The sequence below is a fragment of the Diplotaxodon limnothrissa genome, linkage group LG8 (genome assembly GCF_057381915.1).
Source record: "Diplotaxodon limnothrissa isolate DT_005_m linkage group LG8, D_limnothrissa_male_GT1.1, whole genome shotgun sequence".
In the NCBI taxonomy this organism is placed as follows: Eukaryota; Metazoa; Chordata; class Actinopteri; order Cichliformes; family Cichlidae; genus Diplotaxodon; species Diplotaxodon limnothrissa.
In genome coordinates this window covers 2,525,547-2,551,171 of record NC_140603.1, presented here as the reverse complement: position 1 = coordinate 2,551,171, position 25,625 = coordinate 2,525,547, and the positions used below count along the sequence as shown (strand labels likewise).

Below are 25,625 nucleotides of genomic sequence, written 5' to 3'. Positions count from 1 at the left end.
GATCACTCGTCGAATCTTCCCTCCAGGATGCTCTCGAACGAGAAGGGGACAAACTTGAAGCCCTGGCCCGAGTAGAACTTGTTCTGGAACTCAACCCTGAAAGAAAAAGAGAGAAGACTGTTTGGTTAAATATCCACACAAGCATGTATGAAAGTTGTCCCGTTAAAGCCTTTTTAAACTAGTCAGAAGCTCCACATGTCTCCAGCATGTACACCCCAGAGCTGGTTCCTGCCGCTTGTTTTAGCCCCGCCCACAGAGGCTGTTTCTGTACTTGTGGCTTTAAATGAAACAAGCCGCTGCTGCCCACACCCTTTCCAGTGCTCTGCCTTTCCAGCCATTCCCAGCAACGGAAAAGAAGATAAAACTCAAATTGGGAGTTTGGATTGAACCTAAATGCAGACACAATGTTATTTATATAGCAACAGTGCACAGCAACAGTCATCTGAAACCCACAAGCAGCACTTTGTGATGTTGGTCAGTTACAGCAGGAGGAGGAAAGAAGTATTTATGTGTTATTATCAAAGCAACCTCAGTGGGAGGAGAGTGGACGAGAAGCGATCTGAGTTTTATTTGGGCTCTAAAGTCAGTGACAGTTTGGTCAGAGATGATGAATGACCCGACCAATCAGGTCCGAGGGCGTTCTCACAGCTACAGTTCGTTTACTTTGGTCCAAATCAGCTGATGAGTTTGTAAACTTGTAGCGTTGTAGTTGCACACTTCACTTCCTGCCTAGCTCCTGGAGTTTGTTTGGAGCCGTACCATTTTCACTTAGGGCTGTCCTCATTAATGTCTGTGTGTAGAGTTATTTTGAGCGGACAGCAAGTTGACACTGTTACACAAGCTGCACACTGACTACTTTACATTGTATCAAGTGTCATATCTTCAACGTTGTGATGAAAAGATATAACAAAATACTTTTTCTCACTTTTGTGAGATACAGCATGTACAAGGACGTTTAAATGGAGGAACACGCCCTCAGCTCATCCATTATTGAGACATTTATGATGAAGCAATCAGGTGCATCAATAAGCTGACAGCCAAAGCCATTGTTCCAGAGACAACTCCTTTTCCAAACATATTCTTCATGCACATCGGCTCTGTTTTAATCTGGGACCTTCTGGTGTGGTACCGGTACAATCGCTCCATTGCTCTGACTGTTGCAAACAGAACACACTGCAAAGAAGTCTAGAAACCTGCAGCACATGTATTGTTTGACCTCAGAGCTTCAGAACATCACTTCTGTTCAGGACAAAAACAAGTGAGGATGATAAAATTCATCTGTCCGTGTGTGTGAGGCATTCCAGTAAACCTTCCCACACAGCCGCTGAATTATTCCCCGACCAGCAATGTGAAAAGGATGATCGTAAGAGTGTGTGTGTGTGTGTGTGTGTGTGTGTGCGCTCTACAGGCTTTAAAATAAAATGATGAAGCAGGTCAGTTCGAGACTTCATGTGTCTGATACTTGGAGTTTAAAGCATTTAAAGCACATGATTGTGAAATAAAACTGCTAGAAGGACCTGACGGTTCACTCCGTGTGACTCACCTCATTACAGTCTGTCACGGGCTGACTCAGTATCCAACCAGCCGCTGTGTTTTTTCCACAGTTAGGATTCTGAAAGCCTCCGGCCCTGACAACCCGTGATGACTTCATTTAAGAGGAAAAGCTAAGATGGTTGCTGGCCTCGGTCAGCGAGGGAGTGCCCAGGAATGTTTCCCGGCTGTGGCAAATATTTGGCCTTCCAGAGATGTGAGAGGGCAACACTTAAACAGAGGAAAGAAACGAGCGCTCCTCTCATCTGCCTCGCCACGCTGCCGTGGAAACAGATTCCTGAGCCTAACGTGCGCGACGCTTTATGGACTGTGGTGTGTTTGTGCAGACAGCTCATCAGAATGTGTGTGTGAGGCGTGAACAGCTCAGGGGAACATGGAGGCTCACTTTGAACATCATCATTTCCACTCAGTCACTCAGCTGTGTGAAAAATACTCCGGTGCTCCTTCTGAAGCTTACAGAGGTGTGCTGAGCGACACACTGACGCTTCATGAACCTTCACTGTGTGTCCCTGTGGGTGATTGAATAAGAAATATCTGAAGTTGCTCCAGACTTAGATACGAACAAAAGTGATGTACAGACACGGCCCAGGATGCAGGAGAAACACAACACATCACAAACACCAAACCTCTGACTTGTTCATCGCCCGTCCAACACTAACTGTGGCTGAGCGTGGGGAGGTCGATCCAACGTTAAATCCACACTTTCACATTCAGCTCTCTTCCACAACCATCTCCTGCTTCTTCCTTCTCCCATCTGTGGATAAAACCCTGAGATACTTGAACTCCTTCACTTGGGGCAGCAAATCCACTCGGTGGGCGGTCGACTGAGGACCACAGCCTCACTAGTGCTAACGCAGTACTCGGGTGTGAACCGCCCACTGTGACCAAGAGGTCATCAGTCAACAGAAGCACCCGTCTGAAACAAGTCCGACTCACTGCAGGACACCACACACACTGCAGACAGCAGACAGCATAGTTTGAGGAACTTTCAGCAGATGCTGTGACGTTACTGTCAACCCTTCTGGGGATGATACTCGTGCACGACCGCCTTAAACACCTAAAGTAACTGAACATCATGATGTGTACCGTTCAGACATGCTGGGAAACAACGCGTTTCTGTCACGTATCCTGCTGAACAAACTCTCCGTGTACGAGTCGCGCAGCTCTCACAGATCATGTCGCGACTGAAAAGCCAGAAGTGCCAACTTTGTAAGAAACATTCATTGTTGATGGACGAGGTCCAACAGATACCTTTGCCATACCATACCTTTGCTATAACAGGTCACATGAGCCAGACACACACACACACACACACACACACACACACACACACACACACACACACACACAGTGACCAGCCTACATGCTTAGATTATGGGGATGACATCATTATTGGAGGCTGCCAGTGCTGCCCCTCAGCCTATGGACGCAGCTATGGTACGAATTTGAAAATCCTCAGTGGTTTTCAGAGAAGTTGACCTTTGACCTCATTAGGTCGTCGGGATTCAAAGTTGTCCCGTCACCTTCTTCTTAAGCTGTCATATTCACTTCAGGCTGCGCTCAGCAGGGGGTCGCCATGGTGAGTGCCCCATGTGTGCGGTACACAGGTAGGACTAGACAACACAAACTGAAGGACTGTTCAGAGTGTGGATGTAACACAGCTGTGCTGGAGCAGCGTCCACCTCAGCTTCTTATACAAATCAGCCTGAGAGGAAAGGCTGAGCATTACCACTGTGCCTCCATCCAACAAAAACACACAGGCCATCCTCTCTGAACAATGACGTAAACTCTGTGTGAAAGCAGACGTGAAGGATTAAAGAAAATAAACACAAAGCTTTCACAGAGCGTTCCTTTTTGCAGCAGACCAACTCTGCCAGCCTGAGCGGTGCTGTGGTTCGTTTGTAGACAGCCCATAAACGACTCTGTAAAGCTACCAGCTCAAACACCAACTGTAGTGCCAGTGTGTTACCCTGTGAGTTTTGCCACTTGCTACCAGGACTTCTACCCGACACGAGACAGTAATGTAAATTTCATCATTAGACGACGAGTTAAAGTTATCGTGCTGTCGTCTGTAAGTCTGACAGTTTTGTGCGACTCTTCCGACTCGTCCACGGAGCCACCTCACTAAAACGCACCAGAGCCTCCAGCAAGCAGACGTCAGTGAGCATGACAGGAAAGACTAATCGGCCACAGCTGTCCAACACTACAGTCCCCACATTACAATACATGCTATCACAGAGTACAGGTGAGCATCCACACTGTGCCCAGAGAGGATGCAATGAAACGCTGCGGCGGACAAACGGAGTTCTTACAAAACACATGAGGAAACCTAAGTGGTGCGCCTCAGAGGTGCTTCCTGCTGCGCCCGCTCTACTCTACAGGACAAGACGTTCTGGAGACACCGGTGTCCATTTCCCTTTAGTCACAGCTAATGATCATGGTTTCATGTCATGTGCTCTGTACTGGATCATCTGTCACTTCCACCACCTCCTCATAGGCCTCTGCAATATCCTGTGATTTTCAAAATAAACGTCCGGAGCCGCATGCGGCTCTTTAGTCCTTACAGTGCGGCTCCGCGTGGTTTGGGAAAATAAATTAGAAGTGTTTAGATGAAGTGTATTTTATTTATATTAGTTCTTTTTTAACTTGTAGTTCTAAATTGGAAGATTATTGTGATATTGACATATAAAAATAAAATTCTATTATTTTTTTCATCGCTCAAAATAAGCGTCACACTCGTGGAAGCTGAAACGGCGTGCATTTATCGAGACTTTCAGCCCCACGTAGGCCAGTTATGGACCTTCGGATCCACATTATGTCAGCAGCTCCACCGTGAACTATGTTAAAACAAACACGCTCACGCCCCACAGACGACAGCTTACAGTCCTGTAAAGATGAAAGAGACTTCGTACAGCCCCGACCTGCAGACGCTGTGCGCAGAGGTTCAGGAGCAGAAGTCCCGTTGTAAACATATCACAGCAGACCCGACGATGTTTGCATGAACACGCTTTTCAGCATCTCTTTATTGACCACCTTACACACAGTTGCTGATGCACACAGCCGGCTGTAGCTTTGCAGCTCACAGCCCCACACATACCACCAGACGTTAAGGCGGCGAGGCGTGATTGCGGGTGCCGCTCATGTGTGTCCGCCTCCCCTGCAGCGGCGCTGCAGACCACGCAGTTTTTGTTTGCTGGATTATTTTAGTTCAGCTTTTGTTGTATTTCTTTAAGAGTTCAAAATGTGTTCATTACATGAATAAAATGTAGTTTTCTCTGTAGCACTTCATGGAGTTCATAATAAATTCATCTACGTATTTTATATTCTTTACATTTGATCTTTTACATTGTGTATAATGTCTGTTGACTGTATTGTTTATTTTAATATTCGTGTACAGCGCTTTGTGACTGCCTGTCTGTGAAAAGCGCTTAATAAATAAACTTTTACTTACTTTAGTTGTTCACACAAAGCATAAAGGTAAAAATCAATATATACAGTGTTATCTTCATTTTAGATGTCAACAAGTATTTGCGGCTCCCAGTGTTTTCTTTTGCGTGGAAACCGGCTCCAAATGGCTCTTTGGGTGCTAAAGGTTGCCGACCCCTGACCTAAGCAATCATAGACGTGTGCTGCAGCGTGCAGCTGCCAGCCAAAGCACGATTACACTGCACAGCTGAAAAATTTCACTGCTGTGTAATGTTTGACATTTGCTGTATGTCAGTGTAGTTGGATTAGCAGGGCGGAGTGCGTGCTGGGAGGCGATGGAGCTGGAAGGTGTGTAAGGTCCTCTGGAGTTCGGTATGATAACAGTTCAGTAAACCAGTTTGAGAAGGTCCGATTCTGCTGGAATTCCTCATGAGCTTTGGCAAAAGTACCCGTGTGTGTGTGTGTGTGTGTGTGTGTGTGTGTGTATTAACATGTTCATGTGGACCACAAATTGGTGGTTTACTATGCTTGTGGGGACAAACAGCCCTTGTGGGGACCAGGATTTGTTTGAAGGCATTTTTGAGACTCAAAATGTGGTTTTAGTGTCAGGGTTACAATTAGGTTATGGAAAGGTTCAGGGTCAGGCATTCATTTTTAATGGTTAGGGTACGCGGCTAGGGAAACCATTATGTCAATGAGATGCTATAAACACACACACACACACTCATGTGTTTGTTTTCCATCAGTGCGGGACTGTTTAGACCTGAAGACAGTTTACTTTCTGCTTTCACGTGCGATGCATGGAGCTGCCTGTGAGTGGATATTTTCTGCAGTCAGAGTAATCATCTTATGATCAGGTCTGTGCTGATTCAAACACACCAACACTGCACTGGAGTCGTTCTACAGCTGGTACAGTTATCAGGCCTCAAACAGAAAACCTGGGAGACTTTTTGTAAAGATGGCTCCAGCAGATTTTCAATCAGGGCCAAAGAGCACTGAAGATGCTCTGACAGTAACACCGTGTTACTGTTGGTTTTGTCCTCATTCAAATCATAAATCAGGGGTGGCAAACTTACAGGCCCAGCAAAGCTGGACAGACATTAGGAACTAAGCAAAGTGATGCTGGTTTTTCCTTTCAGCCGTTGTTCATTGTGGAGGACAAAAGCTCAAACGTGTCTCTGACCTCATGTGTGTCCTCCCTGCTCATAGCAAACACATCAAAATAAGGCTTTTATGCAAACACTGAATACAAATTTGCTTCCTTGAAAAAGTTACAGTTCAGTATTGAATATTACATAAAACAAAAACTGGACACTGTGCCTGTCACACCGACACAGAGGGGAGCTTCCCTGGTCCAGATCACAAAGTGACTCTGACACCCCGTCACAGATACTCTGTATTTGCGTGTAAGTGTGACTCTAACCAGTGCAGACGCAGGGCATGCAGGAAGGCTGACAGCCCCTCCATCACGAGCAGGATGGCGACTGTTAGCACGGCGAAGAATGCGAAGATGATGGCCAGGCCGAAGAACCCGCCCCCGCTCCTGGATGAGAGGCCGAGGTGCATCACCATGGACCAGAGCACCTCCGAGAGCTCTGTGCAAACAGTCGTGACAACAAGGTTTACAGTGAATATCCAGCAGTAAACAACATTACTCAACATAGTTCTGTTTCTCTGAATGTTTATGATCATCAACAACACAAAGCTGTGTGAGAGTCGCTACTAACGTGCATGAGCCAGGCTGAGGGCCCACAGGCGCAGGTAAGAGGCTGTGTTGGAGATGCACCCCAGGCAGTACTCTATGGTGTGGATAGCCTGGTGGACAGCTACATCGCCGAAATCAAACTGTAGTGAGAGAAGGAACAGCGTGAGCACAGGAGTGTGTACATGCAGGAGGTGTGACCATAAAATCGAACCAAACATTGGCCCAGTTTCTCTTCAGATTAACTTCAGGTCACTTCCTGAACGTGTTCACGTGTGCTCTCACAGCAGATGTAAACTCCTGTTTTCAGCAGGCTTCAGGACTTCTTAGTTGGAGAATCCATCAGGTTAGAAGTGTATGTAGCCCCATACAAATAAGCCTGTCTTCATGATGATGACGAACTCTCTGACCACACCTTGTTCTCTGGATCAATGTTGAACATGTTTCATTGTTTAGAATCTGAGATGTAGTTTAGGAAGCAGAGCATGCTGCAGGGTAACCTTTGTTTATGTAGGAGGAAGCCCTCACACATGCTGTGTAGCATAACTCAGCGAGCATGCTAATCCAGAGAGCTGGGAAACAGCTACTTCTGCTGCTGACAAGCTGCTTTGACCTTTGACCTCTGCCTGTGACTTCTCTCATCAGCTTTAAAACAAAGAGCAGAGAAGTTTCTTCATCCACAGCCAGATCACAGCTCAGGGAGGTGTTTGTTTATTGTAAAGCCCGCGCACTTCCTCCATTTTCTCCATCCTGGAGCGAGGCTAGCCTTTCCTGTGTGGAGCGAGCAGGGAGGGGGAAACATGGCAGTCAAACGCTCCGTGTAGCTTTTGTTCGGTTTTGCTTGGCGCTGATCTGGTTTCCTCTTTCCATGCTCCCCTTTTGTCTTTGGATCAGACAAATGGAGTTCATGGAAGCAGGAGTCATTGTTCCCATTCAAAGGATCACTAATGAAAAACAGAAGTATGAATACGAGCATGCCATAATGGCACAAAACACTGAGGCCAATGACTGAATTGGAAACATTTCCGCTGATAGTGGAAACAAAAGGTAGACTTCTGCTCAGGTGACAGCTTGAAATTTGGGCTGTACCTGACTGACTATGGACGCAGCTTTAGGGGCGAAACGGTGAGACGGGGGCAACAACTCCGGTTGTGCAGAAGTACAACTAGATGGATTTTAGTGAAAACTGACCCTTGACCTGTTGCTCTTTGATCTGGTCACAAAGTAACAACTGTTGCTTCATCTTTTCCCAGTTACTGGATATCTGAACACGTTCTGCGTTTTTCCATAATGATGACTGTGGCTCTGGATGAAGAGCAGGTCATCTCCTCATTGGAAGGCTGGTGGTTTGATCCCTGCCTGCTCCAGTCTGCACACCAAGTATCCTTATAAAGTGCTTTAGAATAGAAAAGCTCTATATACGAACTCAACACACCTGTCACAGGGCGAGAGGCTTTTTCACTCTGTCATGCAAACAAACATGTACCTTCATTCATGCATGCCTGGCAGTTCAGGATTAAAGCACATTTAAACAATTCAAACATGACAAAAACCAAATGAAGCAAGCCAGCATTCAGACATGCTCAGGAAACGTTAAACTCTGAATCTTACCGGCTCTTCCTCTGAGTGCTTGAAAGTAAGCAAAGGTGAAAGGTCAGTGGTGCGATCCACAATCAAATCTTTCAGAAGTTTTCATCACCCAGATTTAATGGGACATGATCCAAGCGAGGACGTGTGTGGAACTCATCAATAAGATGTCTCGCTCTGTAACCCGTACACAATCATTCAGTTCTGTCATGTTTATGATGTGAATGATGTGAATAAGAGCTCAGGTTTGTTCCCAGAATGCTTAGGTCTCAATCACAACTGTTATTCTGTGCAGGTTTTTAAAAAGTGACGAGTCCCTGTAGTGTAAACTAAAATTCTGATGTTACAGTCATGGTAAAAAGAAACGACACCTCTAACATCCCTGAAGCCCACCTCAGTGAAGAGCACGGGACACGCTGCACCATGTCATCACTCATTTAACCTGAAACACTCTTCTTCCCACTTCATGCACAGATGTCTGAAGGTCCCACCACAGCATGTCAGTCACTGACTGGGCCATTACGACACCTCCAACTCCTGCTGACCCCGTGTCAACCGAGCTTCAGCCGTCAGACAGGTGACACCTCACCTGACGCTATAATACTTTGGTATACGAAGACGTTTATGGTCAAGTCCTTCGCTGTGAGATGCTCAGGCTGCAGAACAAGCTTTATGTTTTTTTGCCGTCTCTCTGAGCATTGCACGGACTTCCACTTTTAGGAAGACTGTGGCTTTGTGTTAACATACAGCGTAAAGCTTGAAGGCCAAGTTCTGCTTCGCAGAGGTGGTCACACCTGCTGCTACTTAACCTGCTAAAGGCTGAACTTCCTCCACTCACTGCTTCTGCAATTTAGCTTCATTCTTGTCAAATAATGACACGGTGTAATATGTCACATGCTGTTGGTCGTCTGAGGTTGTGTTTACCTGCTAAGGCCAGATGATTCTGTATTATGTGGTGACTAGGGCGGCTCGATTATGGCAAAAATGATAATCACGATTATTTTCACTGACATTGAGATCTCGATTATTTGACGATATTTATTTAACAATAACAACGTGTTGAATAATGACTTTAAAGATTGTCAAAAAATAATATAAATAGTGCAAATACTGATAACAGTGCAAATGTTTGCAATATAAGAAATAAATGAAAAATGTAAACATCTATGTTTAGTGAACTTTGCAGTGTTGCTCTGTGCTGCAGCTACGACACCGTAGCAAAGTTTACACACTGTGTCTACTTGATCCACGTCTGACTGAACCCATAATGTTTCCACACCACTGAAGTTTTTTACCTCTTTTCAACCAACGGCAGTCACTCTCCTCTCCAAATAACTTCTGCTTAGCTTTCCGAGCTTCCCTCGGGTCCTCTTAATCAGCGGTCCCCAACCCCCGGGCCTCGGACTGGTACCGGTCCGTGAGTCGTTTGGTTTCGGGCCGCGAGAGTTGAGGCTCAGGTGTGAAATGTTTAGTTTTCAGGGTTTTTATCGGTTTTCAGCGTTATTTTGTTATCGTCTTTATCGTTTACTCGGTTTTCCTGGGTCTTTTCAGGGTGTTATGAATAAATTTTCTTTTTTTCGGTACCGGTACTAGTTTTATTTTGTTGTATTTATCCGCGACACCTTAAAGGCCGGTCCACACGGAGCAGCGCGAGAGTAAAGCACGAGGGAGGGGCTAATAATCGGCTCAGTCATTTTTAATGATCGTTGAAAGCCCAGATCGTAATCGAGATTAAAATTCGATTAATTGAGCAGCCCTAGTGGTGATGTGTAAAACCTTTAAAGTGGGTGTCCTGTCTTCTTACCATGACTCAGTTTTTAACAGGAACCTCCCCTCTTGTGTTTCCTGTCTGAGCCACAGTGGAGTGACGCATTGATATGCAGAACCAGCTTCCACACCACTTCAACTTTAACTCGACTTCAGGGATGTGAGAGTTGCATCGCATGGACCCACTGTGCTTTTCCACACGGTTCACAGGTTTGATTCTCATATTAAATCGTCAGGATCTGGAAGTAATCCTTCTAAGGAAGCCAGACGGATCTCCAGAGAAAGTCCCAGAACATTACATATTTACTTTGTGAATGGATGATAAATGCAGCCTTGCTAACTGTGCAGTGTAAGTCATCACGACAAAAACACTCAAGATTTATTATGAAGAGAAGCCAGAGACACCCGACCCCTGTGTCACTGACTGAAACAAAGGGGGTGGTTCTCGTTCATATTTATGTTCCTGAAATGGAAAAGCCATCTTTTTTCATTTGCTGTGATCACGTCACTGTAATATCTCTATAAAGGGATATTAGTGTGTTTATTTCAGTCCATTTGCACCTGAAATAAGCAGCCATTGCTCTATATGTCCTATCTGAAACATGGAGCTGCAACATTTTGTGCTTTGTGACCTCTGGGCATCTGTGGGAGCCCAGGGAATAGTCAGAGCCCATATGACGCTGAAAGCATCATTCACATCACAATCCTACTAAAATATATATTCGAAACAGAAACCAATTCAAAGCAGAATCTGAGAGAGGACAGAATGTGGCAGTGATGAGACTCACCTCATCGCCTTCTTCTGAGTGCTGGGAGAGCTGGTCGTGGTCCATGATGCCAGCTTCGTCTTCTGTGGGCCCGTTGCCCACCCGCACCCCTCCAAACTTCTGCGTGCCCTGTTGAGTGAGTCCGGTGCATGATGAGGACACGCCTGTTTGCTCTAAAGACTGCTCTAGATTCTCTGCAGGGGTTTCTTCCCTCTTCTGTGACTAGATACAAAAGCCACAAGAGCTGTGTCGAGCTTAAAGCAAGCCTTAGGATGATGCTTCCTTCTTAATTTACTCCAATTTGTAAATCAGGACACCCACAAACCGAGAAAAATAGATATATTTACCACCTTATCAAGTATAATGGTTCAAATTTCAATAAGCAATCGTTCACTGGAGAGCAAAATAGTCTCACTGGTTCAATCACAGCTGAGCACAAAGACCTGAAGACCCGTCCAGCTAACAGCTGTACAGCTCCCAGATCTCATCATCATTCGTGTGAGATTTACAACTGCTGGGAAACAAATACTGAAGCATGGCTAAAAGCGTTTTTGTGACCTTGAAGTAATCTTAAATTTGAAAAGCAAAACCTGCAGTTTCACCATGTGTCCAAAGGCTGTGTGTGATAATATCAGCTAGCTGTAACACAGCTAACCTACATGAATTTGGGAAGGTGGTTTAATGTGACAGCACAGTCACCTGGCAGCAAGGTTGTGGGTTTGAATCCACTGGTGCCTTCAGTTTATAGGCTCTCCCTGTCCTCCCACTGTCCAAAGGAGGCGTGTTAGCTTTATAAGTGATTTTAAACTGGCTGTCTGTGTCAGCCCTTTGAGAGCTTGGCAAACCTCGTGGCCTCTGGGTCAAGAGGAAAACTACGGTGTCATTTGATGGATGGGATTTTCTCTGAACGATTGTCTTTCCCTCACAATATAACGATATAAAAAACTGAATTGAACAATGGGGCTGGAATCATTACTGTGACAGCTGTGTTCTGCTGATAATGACCACAGTTTTCCACTAATGGTCAAATGTCCCTTTGACCAGACAGGCCTGATGGGAAAAAGTCCTTCTTGTGGCTAATTTGACCAAATTAACTGAAGCATCAGAAAAGAGCTGCAGAGACAGTCAATTTTCTGATGAGCTACTCAGTTTGGATCATTTTGGCTCGTGCAAAACAAACAAACAGTGAATTATCTGTCAGAAAGCAGAGTTATCCACAGCGTGTGACTCACAGTCATTAGCGAGCGTTCAGACTCACGCCACACTCGGCCTGTCACGTCCACTTTGAATGGCGACAGTGAAAACACTTAGTCTGACACTTCATAACTGGGTTCACAGCCCAATGACATCAGTCTTTATGATCTATGATTGCAGCCAGCTGGCTAATCTTTTCTCGTTTGCTTAAGTAGTCCCAAGTGTTTGTTTTGCCCTCTTCAGACAGTTTGTGCTGTGCTGCTGTGCTGAGAGCTGACTGTTTGTTGGTGTTAATAAATAGAAACTCCTTTTCTAAACTAATGTTTGCCATAGTGTTGCTTATTGGCCGTCTTCTCCCAGAAGAGAAGCATTCAGGCAAAGTACTGTGTAGTGAAAAACAACCCTGCTCCTAAACATAGAAATCAGTACAAACTCAGCCAGTTAGGTCTGTTCAGACAATGTTGATAAAAACCTTTAAATACATGCAGAAAGTTGCATAGTCCACAGTCACCTCTCTTACAACGTGTGAGCATGTATAACTCTGCTAAAGCTCATCTGCTCGACATGCAAAGATCAGGCCCCACATGTCACAAAGCTACGAGTTATAAAGAGTCTTTGTGAGGTTTTAACTCTGCTGATCTTCAGTGAATGAGATCCATAACCAGTGAGAGATATGAAAGCTCCAGGTGGCATATCTACCAAGGTAGCACTCGGTAATGGTCGTCATCATTTTGGATAGAAAACTGCCAAATATACAGTTAAGACAACTGAATCAAAGTATCATCGAATTTTAGGGTGTCCTTTGTCTGTGAAGTAGTTATCGTACATTTCTCGCTAAAATATCAACGTTTCCAAAGCTGGCTTTAAGCAGTTTTCATGGCAGCACAACCAACCACGTTACACAATACAATGTGCATTGAAATGAATGACAGGAGTAAGAAAACAAAAGGTTATATCAAAGGTTATAACTTAACAGTAACTTAACAGTAATGAAAGATAGAAGTAGGGTTCTAGTTGTGGTCAGATGCACATACCAGGTGCTTTTTCCACAGGTGCTGACGCCGAAGCACCATAGTTTTCACAATCAGCATACAGGGAACACATGCAAGGGCAATCAGCACCAACAAAACCTGGATCGCCACCTAAAGATTCAAAGAGAGAGGTTAATTAAGAAATGAGCATTGTACAAACAGGTCTTGGTCTAAAACAGTACCTCAAACTGTAAATACAGAGCACAACATAATAGATTGTCTGTTGCATCTAAACACTGACAATGAAACCCACAAGACTTCAAAATACGAGCTCTGCTGTGCTTTAAAAACCTAACATGCTCTAATCGATCACATGTAACTAAAAATAACAGAAAAACTACAACTGCTGCCAGATCTTCACCTTCATCTTGCAACAAGAACTGATAACTAACGAACAACTAATGTTGTTAAACAACAGCTTGTAGTGGCAGACATCCAAGAAAGGGTCTCCAGTATGAAGAGTTGGACAGCACCAGGCCCCGACATGGTTCACGCCTACTGGCTGAAGAAGCTGACTGCACTCCACGAGCGACTGGCAGCACAAATGAACCAGCTGCTAGTTGATGAGAGACACCCGGAATGGCTAACCGAAGGCCGGACAGTCCTGATCCTCAAGGACCCCCAGAAGGGACCGGTCCCATCCAACTACCGACCAATAACCTGCCTCAGCACCACGTGGAAGCTCCTGTCAGGCATCATAGCAGCTAAGATGAACAGGCACACGGGTCAATACATGAGCAAGGCACAGAAAGGGCCAAGAATACCAGAGGCGCAAAACACCAGCTACTGGTCGACTGAGCAGTCAGCCGAGACCAACCTGTGCACTGCCTGGACTGATTACAAGGAGGCCTATGACTCAATGCCCCACACCTGGATCCTGGAATGCCGAGAACGGTACAAGATCAACAGGACCCTGAGAGCCTTCGTCAGGAACTCAATGGGGATGTGGCAGGCAACACTGGAGGCCAACCTCAAGCCCATAGCACAAGTCAGCATCAAGTGCGGGATCTGCCAAGGAGATGCTCCTCAGGCAGCAGAAACCTAAGAAAGAGGAGGGAGACGAGGAACCATCATGGAAGGACAGGCCCCTGCACGGTATGTACCACCGGCAGATAGAGGAGGTGGCTGATATCCAGAAATCCTACCAGTGGCTGGACAAAGCTGGACTGAAAGACAGCACAGAGGCACTAATCATGGCAGCACAGGAACAAGCTCTGAGTACAAGATCCATAGAGGCTGGGGTCAATCACACCAGGCAAGACCCCAGGTGCAGGCTGTGTAAAGATGAGACAATCCAGCACATAACAGCAGGGTGCAAGATGCTAGCAGGCAAGGCATACATGGAACGCCATAATCAAGTGGCCGGCATAGTGTACAGGAACATCTGTGCCGAGTATAACCTGGAAGTCCCGAGGTCAAAATGGGAGATGCCCCCAAGGGTGGTGGAGAATGACCGAGCTAAGATCCTGTGGGACTTCCAGATACAGACGGACAAAATGGTGGTGGCTAACCAACCGGACATAGTGGTGGTAGACAAACAGAAGAAGACGGCCGTAGTGATCGATGTAGCGGTTCCCAATGACAGCAATATCAGGAAGAAGGAACACGAGAAGCTGGAGAAATACCAAGAGAAGAGAAGAGAAGAGCTCGAGAGGGTGTGGAGGGTGAAGGTAACGGTGGTCCCCGTGGTAATCGGAGCACTAGGTGCGGTGACTCCCAAGCTAGGCGAGTGGCTCCAGCAGATCCCGGGAACAACATCGGAGATCTCTGTCCAGAAGAGCGCAGTCCTGGGAACAGCTAAGATACTGCAGGACCCTCAAGCTCCCAGGCCTCTGGTAGAGGACCCGAGCTTGGAGGACTGACCGCCTGCAGAGGCGAGTGGGGAATTTAATGTTTTTGGTTTTTTAAAATGAGAAAATCCTAAATAAATTCAAACTTGTGCACTGAATTATTTTTCTTAGTCATTAAAGATGAAAGATGCTGAAAACAACTCAAAGGAATCATTAAAAGCCAAAATTACCATGATTTTAAGCCCCGTAATGAATGTATATACCTGACCCCAACTGTACCACTAGAGCGTTTCACTAACAACAAAGCATCCGTGCAGGTTGTCCATGTTCATGTTTTAAGGTGGAACTGTTGTATACTGTGTTATAATATATAGTATATAAATGAACCCCACTAGGTGCCAGCAGCACAACCATCATACTGAAAGGTGAGAATGATAAGGAATTTCAAATCACACACACACACACACACACACACACACACACACACACACACACACACACACACACACACCTCGATTTAAAACTGCAAAAAAAATTAACAATTTAAAACCTCGGCATACTGACAGAACGACACGACCTGCACCGTTATGAGAAGAGATGGTATCAATAAGCAAAGCTCAAACTGCTCCAAGCTGCTCTGTTTGTTTTTGTTCTACAGTGAAGCTCGACCTCAAGTTTCTGAAAAAAGGTCATCAGGAAAGTAAAGCACAATGAAATATCTGTTTGCTCTGTAGAACTGCTGAGAGAACGTCCATGCACGACTCTAACATGTCAGTGTGACGCGGATATGTTAGGAGAGGGTGGGTAATGGAAGGAGCACCTGTCCCTCGTAGAGGCGTTTGCTGGTGGGGTCACCGTAGTTGAAGAGACACATGTTGATAAAGTGGATGAGCAGGCTGGGAGCATCCTTGGAAGTCCGGGCGGTGTAGGCTGTCCACTTGTAGAAGATCAGCAGGGCAAGGTAGCCAAACAAGCTCGACATGAAGACAATCTCTGGGATGAAGCCCAGGAAAATGTTCAGAGGCTTCTTGAAGTACCTGCAGCGCAGTGAGGTCACACATGAACAACAGAACAGCATGGTGCCTGTTTGAAAATGATCAGCTGTGAATATGAAGCTAGACGGCACACAACCTTAAAAGTGTTTGAACATTCAGTATCAGCCCTCAGTGTGACTCTTACAGGTGGTTGAAGAGGCTGAGAGACACTCCAAATATCATGTGGATGACGCCCAGGATGACGGACATCTTCATCTTAAAGGAGTTGAGGAAAGTCAGCTTGTTGGTGGCAATATTCCAGATCTGCAGAGAGCACACAGCAGGTTCAACGAAGAGCACCCTGCTACTCTGACACAAGTACAAACAGGCTGACATACAGGTCTGTGCTGACCTCTCAGTGATCTCAGACAGATGGTCTTTTTTAAAGGTACAGTTGTTAGTTTATGAAACAGCTCTGGAGCTGGATATGAGGCGATATGACCAAAAGTATTTATCACGATATACATCTGAAAATTTGCGATAACGATATAACTGACGATGTACTTGACACGAGACAAAATACTTTACAACTCCACAACTTTATTAGTGAAAAAAAACCCCATCAATGTATTTTCACTTAAACAAGCAGCTGTTTTTTATGTGCATTAAAGTTATATAAAAATGTAACAGTGCAAATGCAAATTCCTTGCTGACAGTTTAACCAAAAGGCATTTCCAGTGGAAACTGGCCGACACATCCTCAGCATAACCATGTATAACATCCACAAAACTTAAAAACAGTTATACACACACAACACGGTAACATTATGCTGAAGCACAGTACGTATCACTCCGCGAGGCTCCGCCTACGATAGCCGTAATGCTCCCACAATCCATCAAGCGGTGCGGCTTCGTAGCTTAGCAAAGTCGTACTGAAACATTTGACAGATTTTCGAGCGCCGTGCACATAAAATCGTTTCGAGGTCAGTAAACACAACCAGAGTTCATACATAAGGCACACGGGATTATAAGGGGCTCTGTCGACTTTCAGAAAAATCAAAGGATTGATTTTAAGTGTGCCGTATTTTCCAAACAACACGGTAATAACGACGGCCCGCTAGCATGCGCTACCAAAAATAGTGCTTTGTTGTGTATCTGACGGACGAAAGCTAAACCAGTTCCACACCAGTGAAGCTGCAGCATTTTTACAAACCAGTTCTGGTTCATCTGTTTCACTCAACGATCCGCTTTCGCCGCCATGCTTTTTCCGTCATGCGCGTATGAAAACAAAGGCACTGCGCCTGCGCGTTTTACCCATATTCTATCGCGATATCTCATTTTCTTATCGTTGCCCAACATTATACTGGTATCACCGTGAACGGTATGATGTGGCCCAGCCCTACTGGATACTGCAGTTTTCTCAGACAGGGTTCAGGGGCTGGTGACTCATTGTGTCACACGGTCTCACATCTGTGGGGTGTTTAATCATCTCTGTAACACAGGACCGACAGCTATGGAGCTCTGACAGGATCGATTGTTGCTTGGCTCACAAACTGGATTATTGGCATTCCTATCACTGATTTCACCAGCCCAAGATGAAATGAGCAGGTTGTCGTGCACTGGAGAAAATTAGAGCCGGTAATTTGATTTAGTTGTTATAGTGAGTACATGTATTGTTTACCGGGTCAATTCCGAGTGGATAAGGTCCACCGAACACGCCGGGAATAGCAGGATCTAACTGGAGAACTGCATTTCCATCAAGAGTCTCAGACCTAGGACAGACGGAAGGAGAAGAACTACAATCCATGCTGCAAGATGAGAAACAGTTTAGAGCACGAACCTGCCAACACACACACACTGGCCACTTCTTTAGTTACACCTGGCTAGTAACAGGTTGGACCCATATGATGATGTTGACTTCCTGTCTTACTTTGACAGTCAGTTATCTTGTGTTTTGTATAATTAGCTTTGCTGCATTTAAATTCTAACACTCTTAAATATGAGAGTTTGTGCAGAGATGCTCTCCTGCATGTTATTAACTTACTGCTACCTTCCTGTTAGCGCTGACATCAAACAGGCATTTTCACCAAAGAGCTGCTGCTCACTGAGATGATCTCAGCGGACCAGACCGTCTGGCACAACAACCATGCCGTGTTCAAAGTGAGTGATTGGCTGATTAGAGAACTGTTAACAAGCAGCTGAACAAGTGCTCCTGACAAAGTGGCCAGTCAGCAGATCCCTGCCCGCTCTGACTACAGAAGCCTCCTTTAGGTTCCTGCAGGCTCACACACTGAACTGGATTACATGCATCAGATTCGTTTTTTCCTCTGAGGCTGTGTTTGTGCTACTGTTGGTCATTTTAAAGGTTTAGCTGTTACGTCCCAGCTACAGCCGGGTCATAACAATAGTGTTTTCAGTTATTTCTTGGAGACTGAAGTAAGTTTAATCTTCTAGTTGGCTGCTTCGAGTTAGTGCTGGGGATGACATTCAGTACTGGTTTTAGTCTGGTAGTGGTCACAAACAGGAAAAGTGGAAATCTAAACTTCATTTGTGATGCAGAAAAAGCCTGAACTCACGTCCAGTTGGCTCCTTTGGGGCCAAACATGGGCCTGACACTCCAGCCAGACCCAAACATGTTGAGTGACTTAGAGAAACAGTCATTGTAAATGACGCCTGTGTAGACGGAGAAGATCCCCATCAGGAGGATGATGTAGCGCCCAGCAAAAATCATGTTGAACATCTACAGAAGCAAACAGAAAACACTGGAATATGATGCTTCTGCTCACTGACTGAACAACGATGATTTACTATATTGGATTACTTCTACTTGTGTTAACGTACCTCATTGTCACTCTTCTGGGCGAGGAGGCGACTCTCTCGAATGACCAGGTAGAGGGCAGCGCAGGTCATCAACAGGCCGTGGCCCATGTCACCAAACATGACAGCAAACAGGAAGGGAAAGGTGATGATGGTGTACGGAGCTGTAGGCACACAGGGATCCAAACAACCATCATCCAACTCTGCTGCTGAAACTTCACTAAAATGTTTGGCTAGAAGCAAATTTTACACACAAAGTAACGAATCCTTTGTAACAGAACCAAAATCACTCTGTTCGTTTGGTTGACACTCGATTAGTTTGGCCTGAACACTGAACTGCTGCAGAGTCAGCGAGAGCTTCACATTCACCGCAGTCACAATCACAAGTTTGAATGAACAGTCATTTCAATATGAGCCAATGACCTGGATTGATTTCCCGGTAACTTCCGATGCCGTAGGCGTCCACAATATTCTGGAAGCCTGATGTGAACTTGTTGGTCTTGTTGAAGGTGGGTGGAGTCTGTTTGGTCTGCATCCTGTTTAGGATGGAGGGCACTGTTGATCCACTCCTCTCCTGTGAAATAAAGCCTCGTTTAGAAAACCTCAGACCTCAGTGAGTTTCACAGTCACTGTGACCTCGCCCTGTACCAAGAACATGGCCATGTTCCTTATCCACAGGTCCACAGACCAGTGAACGTTGTCTTTACAGCTAAACACAGAGCATCTCTCAGATACTGTCCTCATCCAACTATCAGCGGTCCCCAACCCACGGGGGCTCGTTTGGTACCAAGAATTGAGGCTCAGGTGTGAAATTTATGGTTTTGATCATTAACTCGGTTTCCCTGGGTCTTTTCCCGTGTGCTATGAATAAATCTTCTCTTGGTACTGGTGCAAGATACCACAGTTTGTGTCTCGGTCCTATCACTTTATTGTGTTGGATTTATCCACGACACCTTAAAGGCCGGTCCGTGAAAATATTGGTCCGTGGTGCAAAAAAGGTTTGGGACCGCTGAGGTAACTTATTAGTCTAAAGAGGGAGATTCCCCGTCAGGTGTTCTTTAAGCATTACGCAGCTTTCTGAGGCTTTTGTTGCCCTGTGCCAACTTAAATGTAAAATATGACATATAGAAGTGTTTTTCTATACATTCCCTTCCATTCTGCTCAGACATCTCTTATCTCTGCTATGCAGATGATATTCAGCTGTACAGACAGTTTTCGTCAACTAAATCGAGACAAACTGAAATAACTGTCTGTGCAGCAGAAACATGTGTCTGGGATAAAGGAGACACTTGGACGTGTTGGTTCTGTGACTCCTTCCTGTGTTTATCATCTCAAACATAAGCTGCACTGTGTCACGTCCTGAACTGGAAATGATTATTCACGCTGTTGTTTCATCACATTTGGATTCCTGCAGTGCACACGTGTCTTAGCAAAACCTCCGTAGAGCGTTTGCTCAGAATGATCCCGACAGGCTTCGACAAAATCCTGATGCAGCTGCACTGGCTTCTGGTTTATTTCAGCGTGCAATATAAGATTCTTTTATTAACATGGAGAGCGTTTCACGTGCAGGCACTAGTTTATATCAGAGAGCTTCTGCACCCATGTGTACCTCGTGGTTCTGTGACCAGGGCCGGCTTGCGGCGCCCCACACTGAGCTGAACACAAAAGGATCAGAGCCGTGTGTTCAGTGGGCCCACGCTCTGGAACTCTCTCTTCGGACTTCAGATCAGTCGCCTCCAGTTAAAAACATATTGTTTTAAACCTGTTTTGTATTCACGTTTTTTATGCATTGTTGGCTCTTGTGAAGCACTTCGTGACTGTATTTCTTAAAAGGTGCCATAAAGTTTTACTGACTTACTGCTGGGTAGTAACTATGGGAACATTTCAACAACATCATCTGCTCTTTGCACTTCTGATTAGATGCAAACTGCACTTGGTTCACCCGTATTTATACATGTGTAATGACAATAAAGTTGACTCCTAACTAAGACACAGCGATTCTCTTTGGAGACATTCTAGTTTCTTTTTGCTTACTTTATAAAAATTCTCCAAAGTAGGACTAGAGATCCCAACCTGAGTCCAGGTTTGTGACCGTGGGTGTCTGTGGGCTCAGATGCACAGCACGAGAAGCAGAACAGAGAAATGTGCGACAGGCTGCAGAGACAGGACCAAACTCACCGTTCCTCTGCGCAGAGCAAACTGGATAGAGTCCAGGTCTGAGACAGGACACCACACCTCAGCTATCAGACACTTCTGCGTGACGTCGATGTTGCAGAGGTTCAGCGTGTGGTAGATGGCCTTCATCTTCCTCACCTTGATGAACCACACCCGCATGGTCTTAGAAGCAGCCTGCAGCACTCGCTGACGGTGGTCCTCGGTTTGGTTCAGCACCTACAGCAGCAGCGTGGAAGGATGTTTCATTCTGTTAACCTGACGCACGCTTCTTTGATTTTTCACGTTTTCTTGTTGAAGTTTGAAATGTGCAGTTTTAGCAGTGCAGAAAACCTCCGTCATATTCATTCACACAACTTGTATTTCAGTGTACTGCTCGGCTCTGCTGTGGCAGGGCGTCTGGCAGCATCAGACCGGTGCAGACCTTTCAAGCAGAACAGGCTTTTTTCCTGTCTTAATAAGGAGAAACGGGGGAACCACAGCACATAAAGGACGCGGCTCTTTCAGAGATAAGACGTGTAGCACAATGAAGCCTGTCTACACTACAAGGGCCTTTGTAATTTGACTGGAAATAAATGTTCTCAAGGAAAGGTGCAGGAGCCAGAGCGTCTCATGGATTTCATCTGGTTTAGTGAGCAAAAGAAGTGCACAGCTAACAGCTCTGCGGCATCTGTCCAGGGTCGACTCCTCCCCTCTGCTTTATTTTTACAAGACTGTAAGCATTTGGCTGATGCCTGTAGAGCACACATAACTTACCATTTGGAGGTCATCGATGCGGCTGTTGACTCCAGCCAGCATCTCCTTCCTCTCCTGCGGGGTCTCTGGGCAGGGGTAGAGCGACGCACGGAACCTGCAGGAGCGCCACAGTCAGTCTGACCACACAGCGTGCAACACACCGGTCGCAGCAGATGGCCCCGCCCCTCCCTGACTTTATCACAGGCCATGTTACACTGGACATGTCGTACATTTCACTAGAATAAGATCAAAGCCTTTCGTGACGACAGACAGACGGGACATGTGTGTCACTCTCTACAGAAAATGTTCCACTCTGTGGATTTACAGCTGTCACACAGCGCTCACATTCCCACCTTCACTAGCACTCAGCTGTGATGCTACTATGTGATCGTGAAACGGTGTCAGGACTAAACATAAGCATGACGCTGCGTGATTCTACATTCTAAAACCTAACAGTGACAGCAGCAACGGTTTTTCATGCAACACCCACCCCTCACAGATCTTCTTCACCCGGTTCTTCAGCTGGTCACCCTGGAAGAAGATGATGAACACTGACTTGTGGACTTGGTCTCCCTGTTGAGAGGGAACGAAACATTAGATAGTGCTCTGTGTTCAACCCCACATGTATTATTCATCTGCTTTATTATCCCATTCTTGTTTGAAATTCTGTTCTCACTACTACTCTCCACAGCTCCACTGTTAGTATACTCACTGTGGTGGGGTCTTCTAGTGGGTCCTCGATCTCTGCCTTCCTTAAAAAGACATTACCACGGCACACCCTCCACAGCATCCGCTCAAAGGTGGGAATCCTCTCCCTGCTGATCACTCCAGCCACAAAACTGCACAGACACGAAACCAGCACGACAGAAACGTTGCAGCTTATAATCGATCACAGTTCACGAGTGACAAATGTGACCTTGAGATCCACTAAGACACAGGTGTCCAACTCCAGGCCTCAAGGGCCGGTGTCCTGCAGGTTTGAGACGTGTCCTTGGTCCAACACAGCTGATTGAAATGGCTCAATGACCTCCTCAACATGTCTTGAAGTTCTCCAGAGGCCTGATAACGAATTCATCATTAGATTCAGGTGTGTTGACCCAGGGGGAGATCTAAAACCTGCAGGACACCAGCGCTCGAGGCCTGGAGTTGCCTATCCCTGCACTAAGGGATCAGGATCATATATTTGATGAAATTCTGACGAGTACTGTGCCGACACGCCTTTAGCCAAATGAGCTAAACATGCAAACTCCCAGAGAGAGCAGTTATAAGAGACAACAGTCTCAGTACTTCTTCAGTACTGTGGTGAGCATTTAGCATCTAGCTCCGCTTGCATCAGCAGATAAGGTTGGCTTTTTCTGATGTTTAGACTGACTGTAGCTCAGCAGGTACAGCAGGTTATCTACTAATCAGAAGGTTGACGGTTCGATCCCTGCCTGCTCCAGTCTGCCTGCCAAACACTGTTCGACAAGATGCTAACCCCAAGTTGCTCTCTGATGCATCCAGTGGAGTGTGAGTGTTAGAGAGAAAGCCCTTCTGCTTGTGTGAACGAGGCGCGTTGTATAAAGTGCTCATAAGAGGAAGTCCTTTCACCATTAACCATTCCTTCACTGTGGACTTTATAGTTCCCCAGGATCACTTTCCATGAGAGAGCCAGAAGATCATTTTTAGTTTTTAAATTGATGTTACTTTATACATTTATCCTTATTATTTACCCCAGTCTGAGTGGGGCCCCGCGGCCCCCCTCACTACCCTCCATCAGAGCCGATGACTCCTCCAGCAGGTTAGGATCCTCCATCTGCCAACAAAATAACAAAAAGCACCTCATCAGGTGTAGGAAGTTAGCAGTTAGGCCCATGCATCACACAAAGACTTTTGCACTGCCGCTGCAAGGCCTGTAACAGCTGCACAGGGTGTGAAACATCAAATAAAGAGTTAACACATGTTCCAGTGAGTTACTGCAGAGTGCTGTGACTACTAGAACCATTCTTTTACATTTTATGTTCGAAAGCCGTTTTTAGGTCAGCTAGTCACAAATTTGTTGCACAGACTCATGTGACCTGGAACAGAGCAGGTGCATGGAATGGGAAACTGAAGAAGCTTATAGTATTTGTTCAACAGGAAAGTGATCCTGATTAAATAAAACAACGAATACATCACTGCCAGAGCGCACACAGTACAAGAAGGACAAAGGCAGGACTGAGGCCATACAGCATAGACACACAAGGGAACAGGTGTGCAAACATACAGGTGAAAACAAGGCAGTAAAACTGAGTGCAACACACACTGGACAACAGACTACCAAAATAAAACAGGAAGTAAGGTAACACAGAGACAGCGGGAAACAGGAGCTCCACACTATAACCACGAACAGAACTGGGACCAGGCCAGGACAGAAAAGTCCCAGAGCAGCTGGTTTGTGGGTCTGTCTGCATCCACTCTGGTGCCCAGTAACAGAAAAGCTGGCCTCACATTAATGACTGACTCTGATATTGAAGTTTTTCCCATCATGCTTTTGCAGTTAGTTTTGGGTCCTTTGCACTGTGGTGTGCTGTGTTATCAGTGTCTGAGCCCTTCACTGCACCACTGGTCACTTTGGTTCCACCCGTCCCAGTATGTCTGTGTACAGACTGTGAGAGTAATCAGTGCTTTGTTGTAAACTAGGCTAACGGTGGCGGTAGACTCTGACGGGGACACGCCTGCCTGAGTGTTTCTGTCCTGGTTACGTGTTATGAAAGGGTTTTTTCCTAATCATGGAAATAATTCTGCCATCATGCACTTTGTCTTCTCTCAGTCATCCATGTTGAGTTAACCGCCTCCTGCCTGTCTGACGCTGTAGGTTTATCCAGCCTAATGATGCCCGCCCTCACCTGCACTAACATCTCTTTCAGTCTCGTATTTAAAATTACATTTAAAAGCAGCGAAAGGCATAAAACACTAAGTCAAGACTTTAAATCAACTTCAGAGGTTGTGTCTGCTTCCTCTGGCCTCACCAGGCCTGCACCACTGACAGCTGACTGATCTGCTGTCAGTCCACTGTCCCAGAAACTTGAAGGCTGTGGACTGTTTATGGACATAGCTGCAGTTCTTAAATAAAATCTCTCAAAAATGTCTGCACTTCAATGAGATACTCGATGTTTGATTTACAATCCAGTGTTCAGAGGTAAACCTGCAAAACTGTGTTTGTCCCAAACATTCTGGAGGCACAGCAGGCGGCTCCAGACAATGTTGTAGCTGCAAAGCTAATGTCATCGTCTGCTGTCTGACAGGGAACTGCTGCCTTAATCGATGCGTAAACAAAGCCACTCTAACACTCTTTGTTCTTCTGTGTAGTGTACGTGTGAGCAAACCTCGTTAAAAAACTGCTGCGTTCGGTGGAGGATGTGTTTGAGCTCCGTCAGCTCCAGGAAGTTCTTCTTCAGGGCTTCCTGGTTGGTGTTTATCTCCTTTAGTTCATTCTCCAGCTTCTCAAATGTGGCCTGCCAAACACACACAGTTAATTGTGATAATGTTGATACGTTATTTTGATAGATACAACATTTTGTACCAACTCAATAAAAGCGATGGACAAGAAGGAAACACTGTTTTGGAAATGGCTGATTACCTCCAGATCAATCATGTCTCTGGGAAAAGGTACTTCCGGGTTCTCTCCAGTGTCCACTGTCGGGATGTTGGCTTTTTTGATCTCCTTCTCAACAAACCCTGTTCATCAAGGAAACTCGGTGATTACCTCGTTACCACAACAAGGGAACAGAAAGTGAGTCAGACTCAGCAGCACTCACTCAGCTTCCTGTCCATCTCCTCGCATCTCCTCACTTCATTCACAAACTTGCGCTGGAACACGTTTACATCTGGATTCAGCTGTTGTTAGAAAAAGACCAGAAATACATGTTTCAAAATGTATTATTGGAATTTGTCATTCACTAAAACCAGCTTACACCATGATAATCAAAAATGACTTCTACATGTCAGTGTCAGTCTGGCACCATTCATACTCACATCTCTAAACTGGACCATGCCCAGTTCTCCCAGCTCGCTCACACAGCAGTAGGCTGCCTCTGACTGGAGAAAGAGCTGGGCCAGAGTCATCTCCTCACTTCTGAACAGTTCCCCCAT

General features: G+C 45.7%; 1 protein-coding gene across 6 annotated transcripts; it reads right to left on the bottom strand.

Annotated features, from left to right (window-relative positions):
• Positions 1–2: 2 nt before the first annotated feature.
• On the bottom strand, positions 3–25,625 carry atp6v0a1b (ATPase H+ transporting V0 subunit a1b). 6 transcript variants are annotated; one of them, XM_085360311.1, is made up of 21 exons: positions 25,509–25,625; positions 25,292–25,370; positions 25,114–25,211; positions 24,860–24,988; positions 23,225–23,307; positions 22,225–22,351; positions 22,003–22,085; positions 21,534–21,627; positions 20,784–20,996; positions 19,029–19,179; positions 18,630–18,769; positions 18,365–18,528; positions 17,470–17,560; positions 15,995–16,113; positions 15,636–15,852; positions 13,029–13,136; positions 10,822–11,022; positions 8,291–8,308; positions 6,705–6,822; positions 6,401–6,572; positions 3–96 (listed from the first exon to the last, which is right to left on the bottom strand). In XM_085360311.1, exons 1-21 carry the CDS (start codon positions 25,623–25,625, stop codon positions 3–5), a joined length of 2,616 nt encoding a protein of 871 aa, XP_085216437.1. The 6 variants fall into 6 exon arrangements, with proteins under 6 accessions (XP_085216437.1, XP_085216439.1, XP_085216438.1 ...); XM_085360313.1 differs by having other exon boundaries at positions 8,291–8,315; positions 10,802–10,929; XM_085360312.1 differs by having other exon boundaries at positions 8,291–8,332; positions 10,813–10,929.

What these genes read in the sequence shown, in the direction of transcription:
- atp6v0a1b (XM_085360311.1), bottom strand. Translation starts at nt 25,625, where the DNA reads ATGGGGGAACTGTTCAGAAGTGAGGAGATGACTCTGGCCCAGCTCTTT. An exon ending in GGGGCCCCACTCAGACTGGG is followed by an intron (nt 22,352 to 23,224) that starts GTAAATAATAAG and finishes GTGTCTGTGCAG; the next exon opens with TTTTGTGGCTGGAGTGATCA. An exon ending in GTGAAGAAGATCTGTGAGGG is followed by an intron (nt 21,628 to 22,002) that starts GTGGGTGTTGCA and finishes GCGCTCCTGCAG; the next exon opens with GTTCCGTGCGTCGCTCTACC.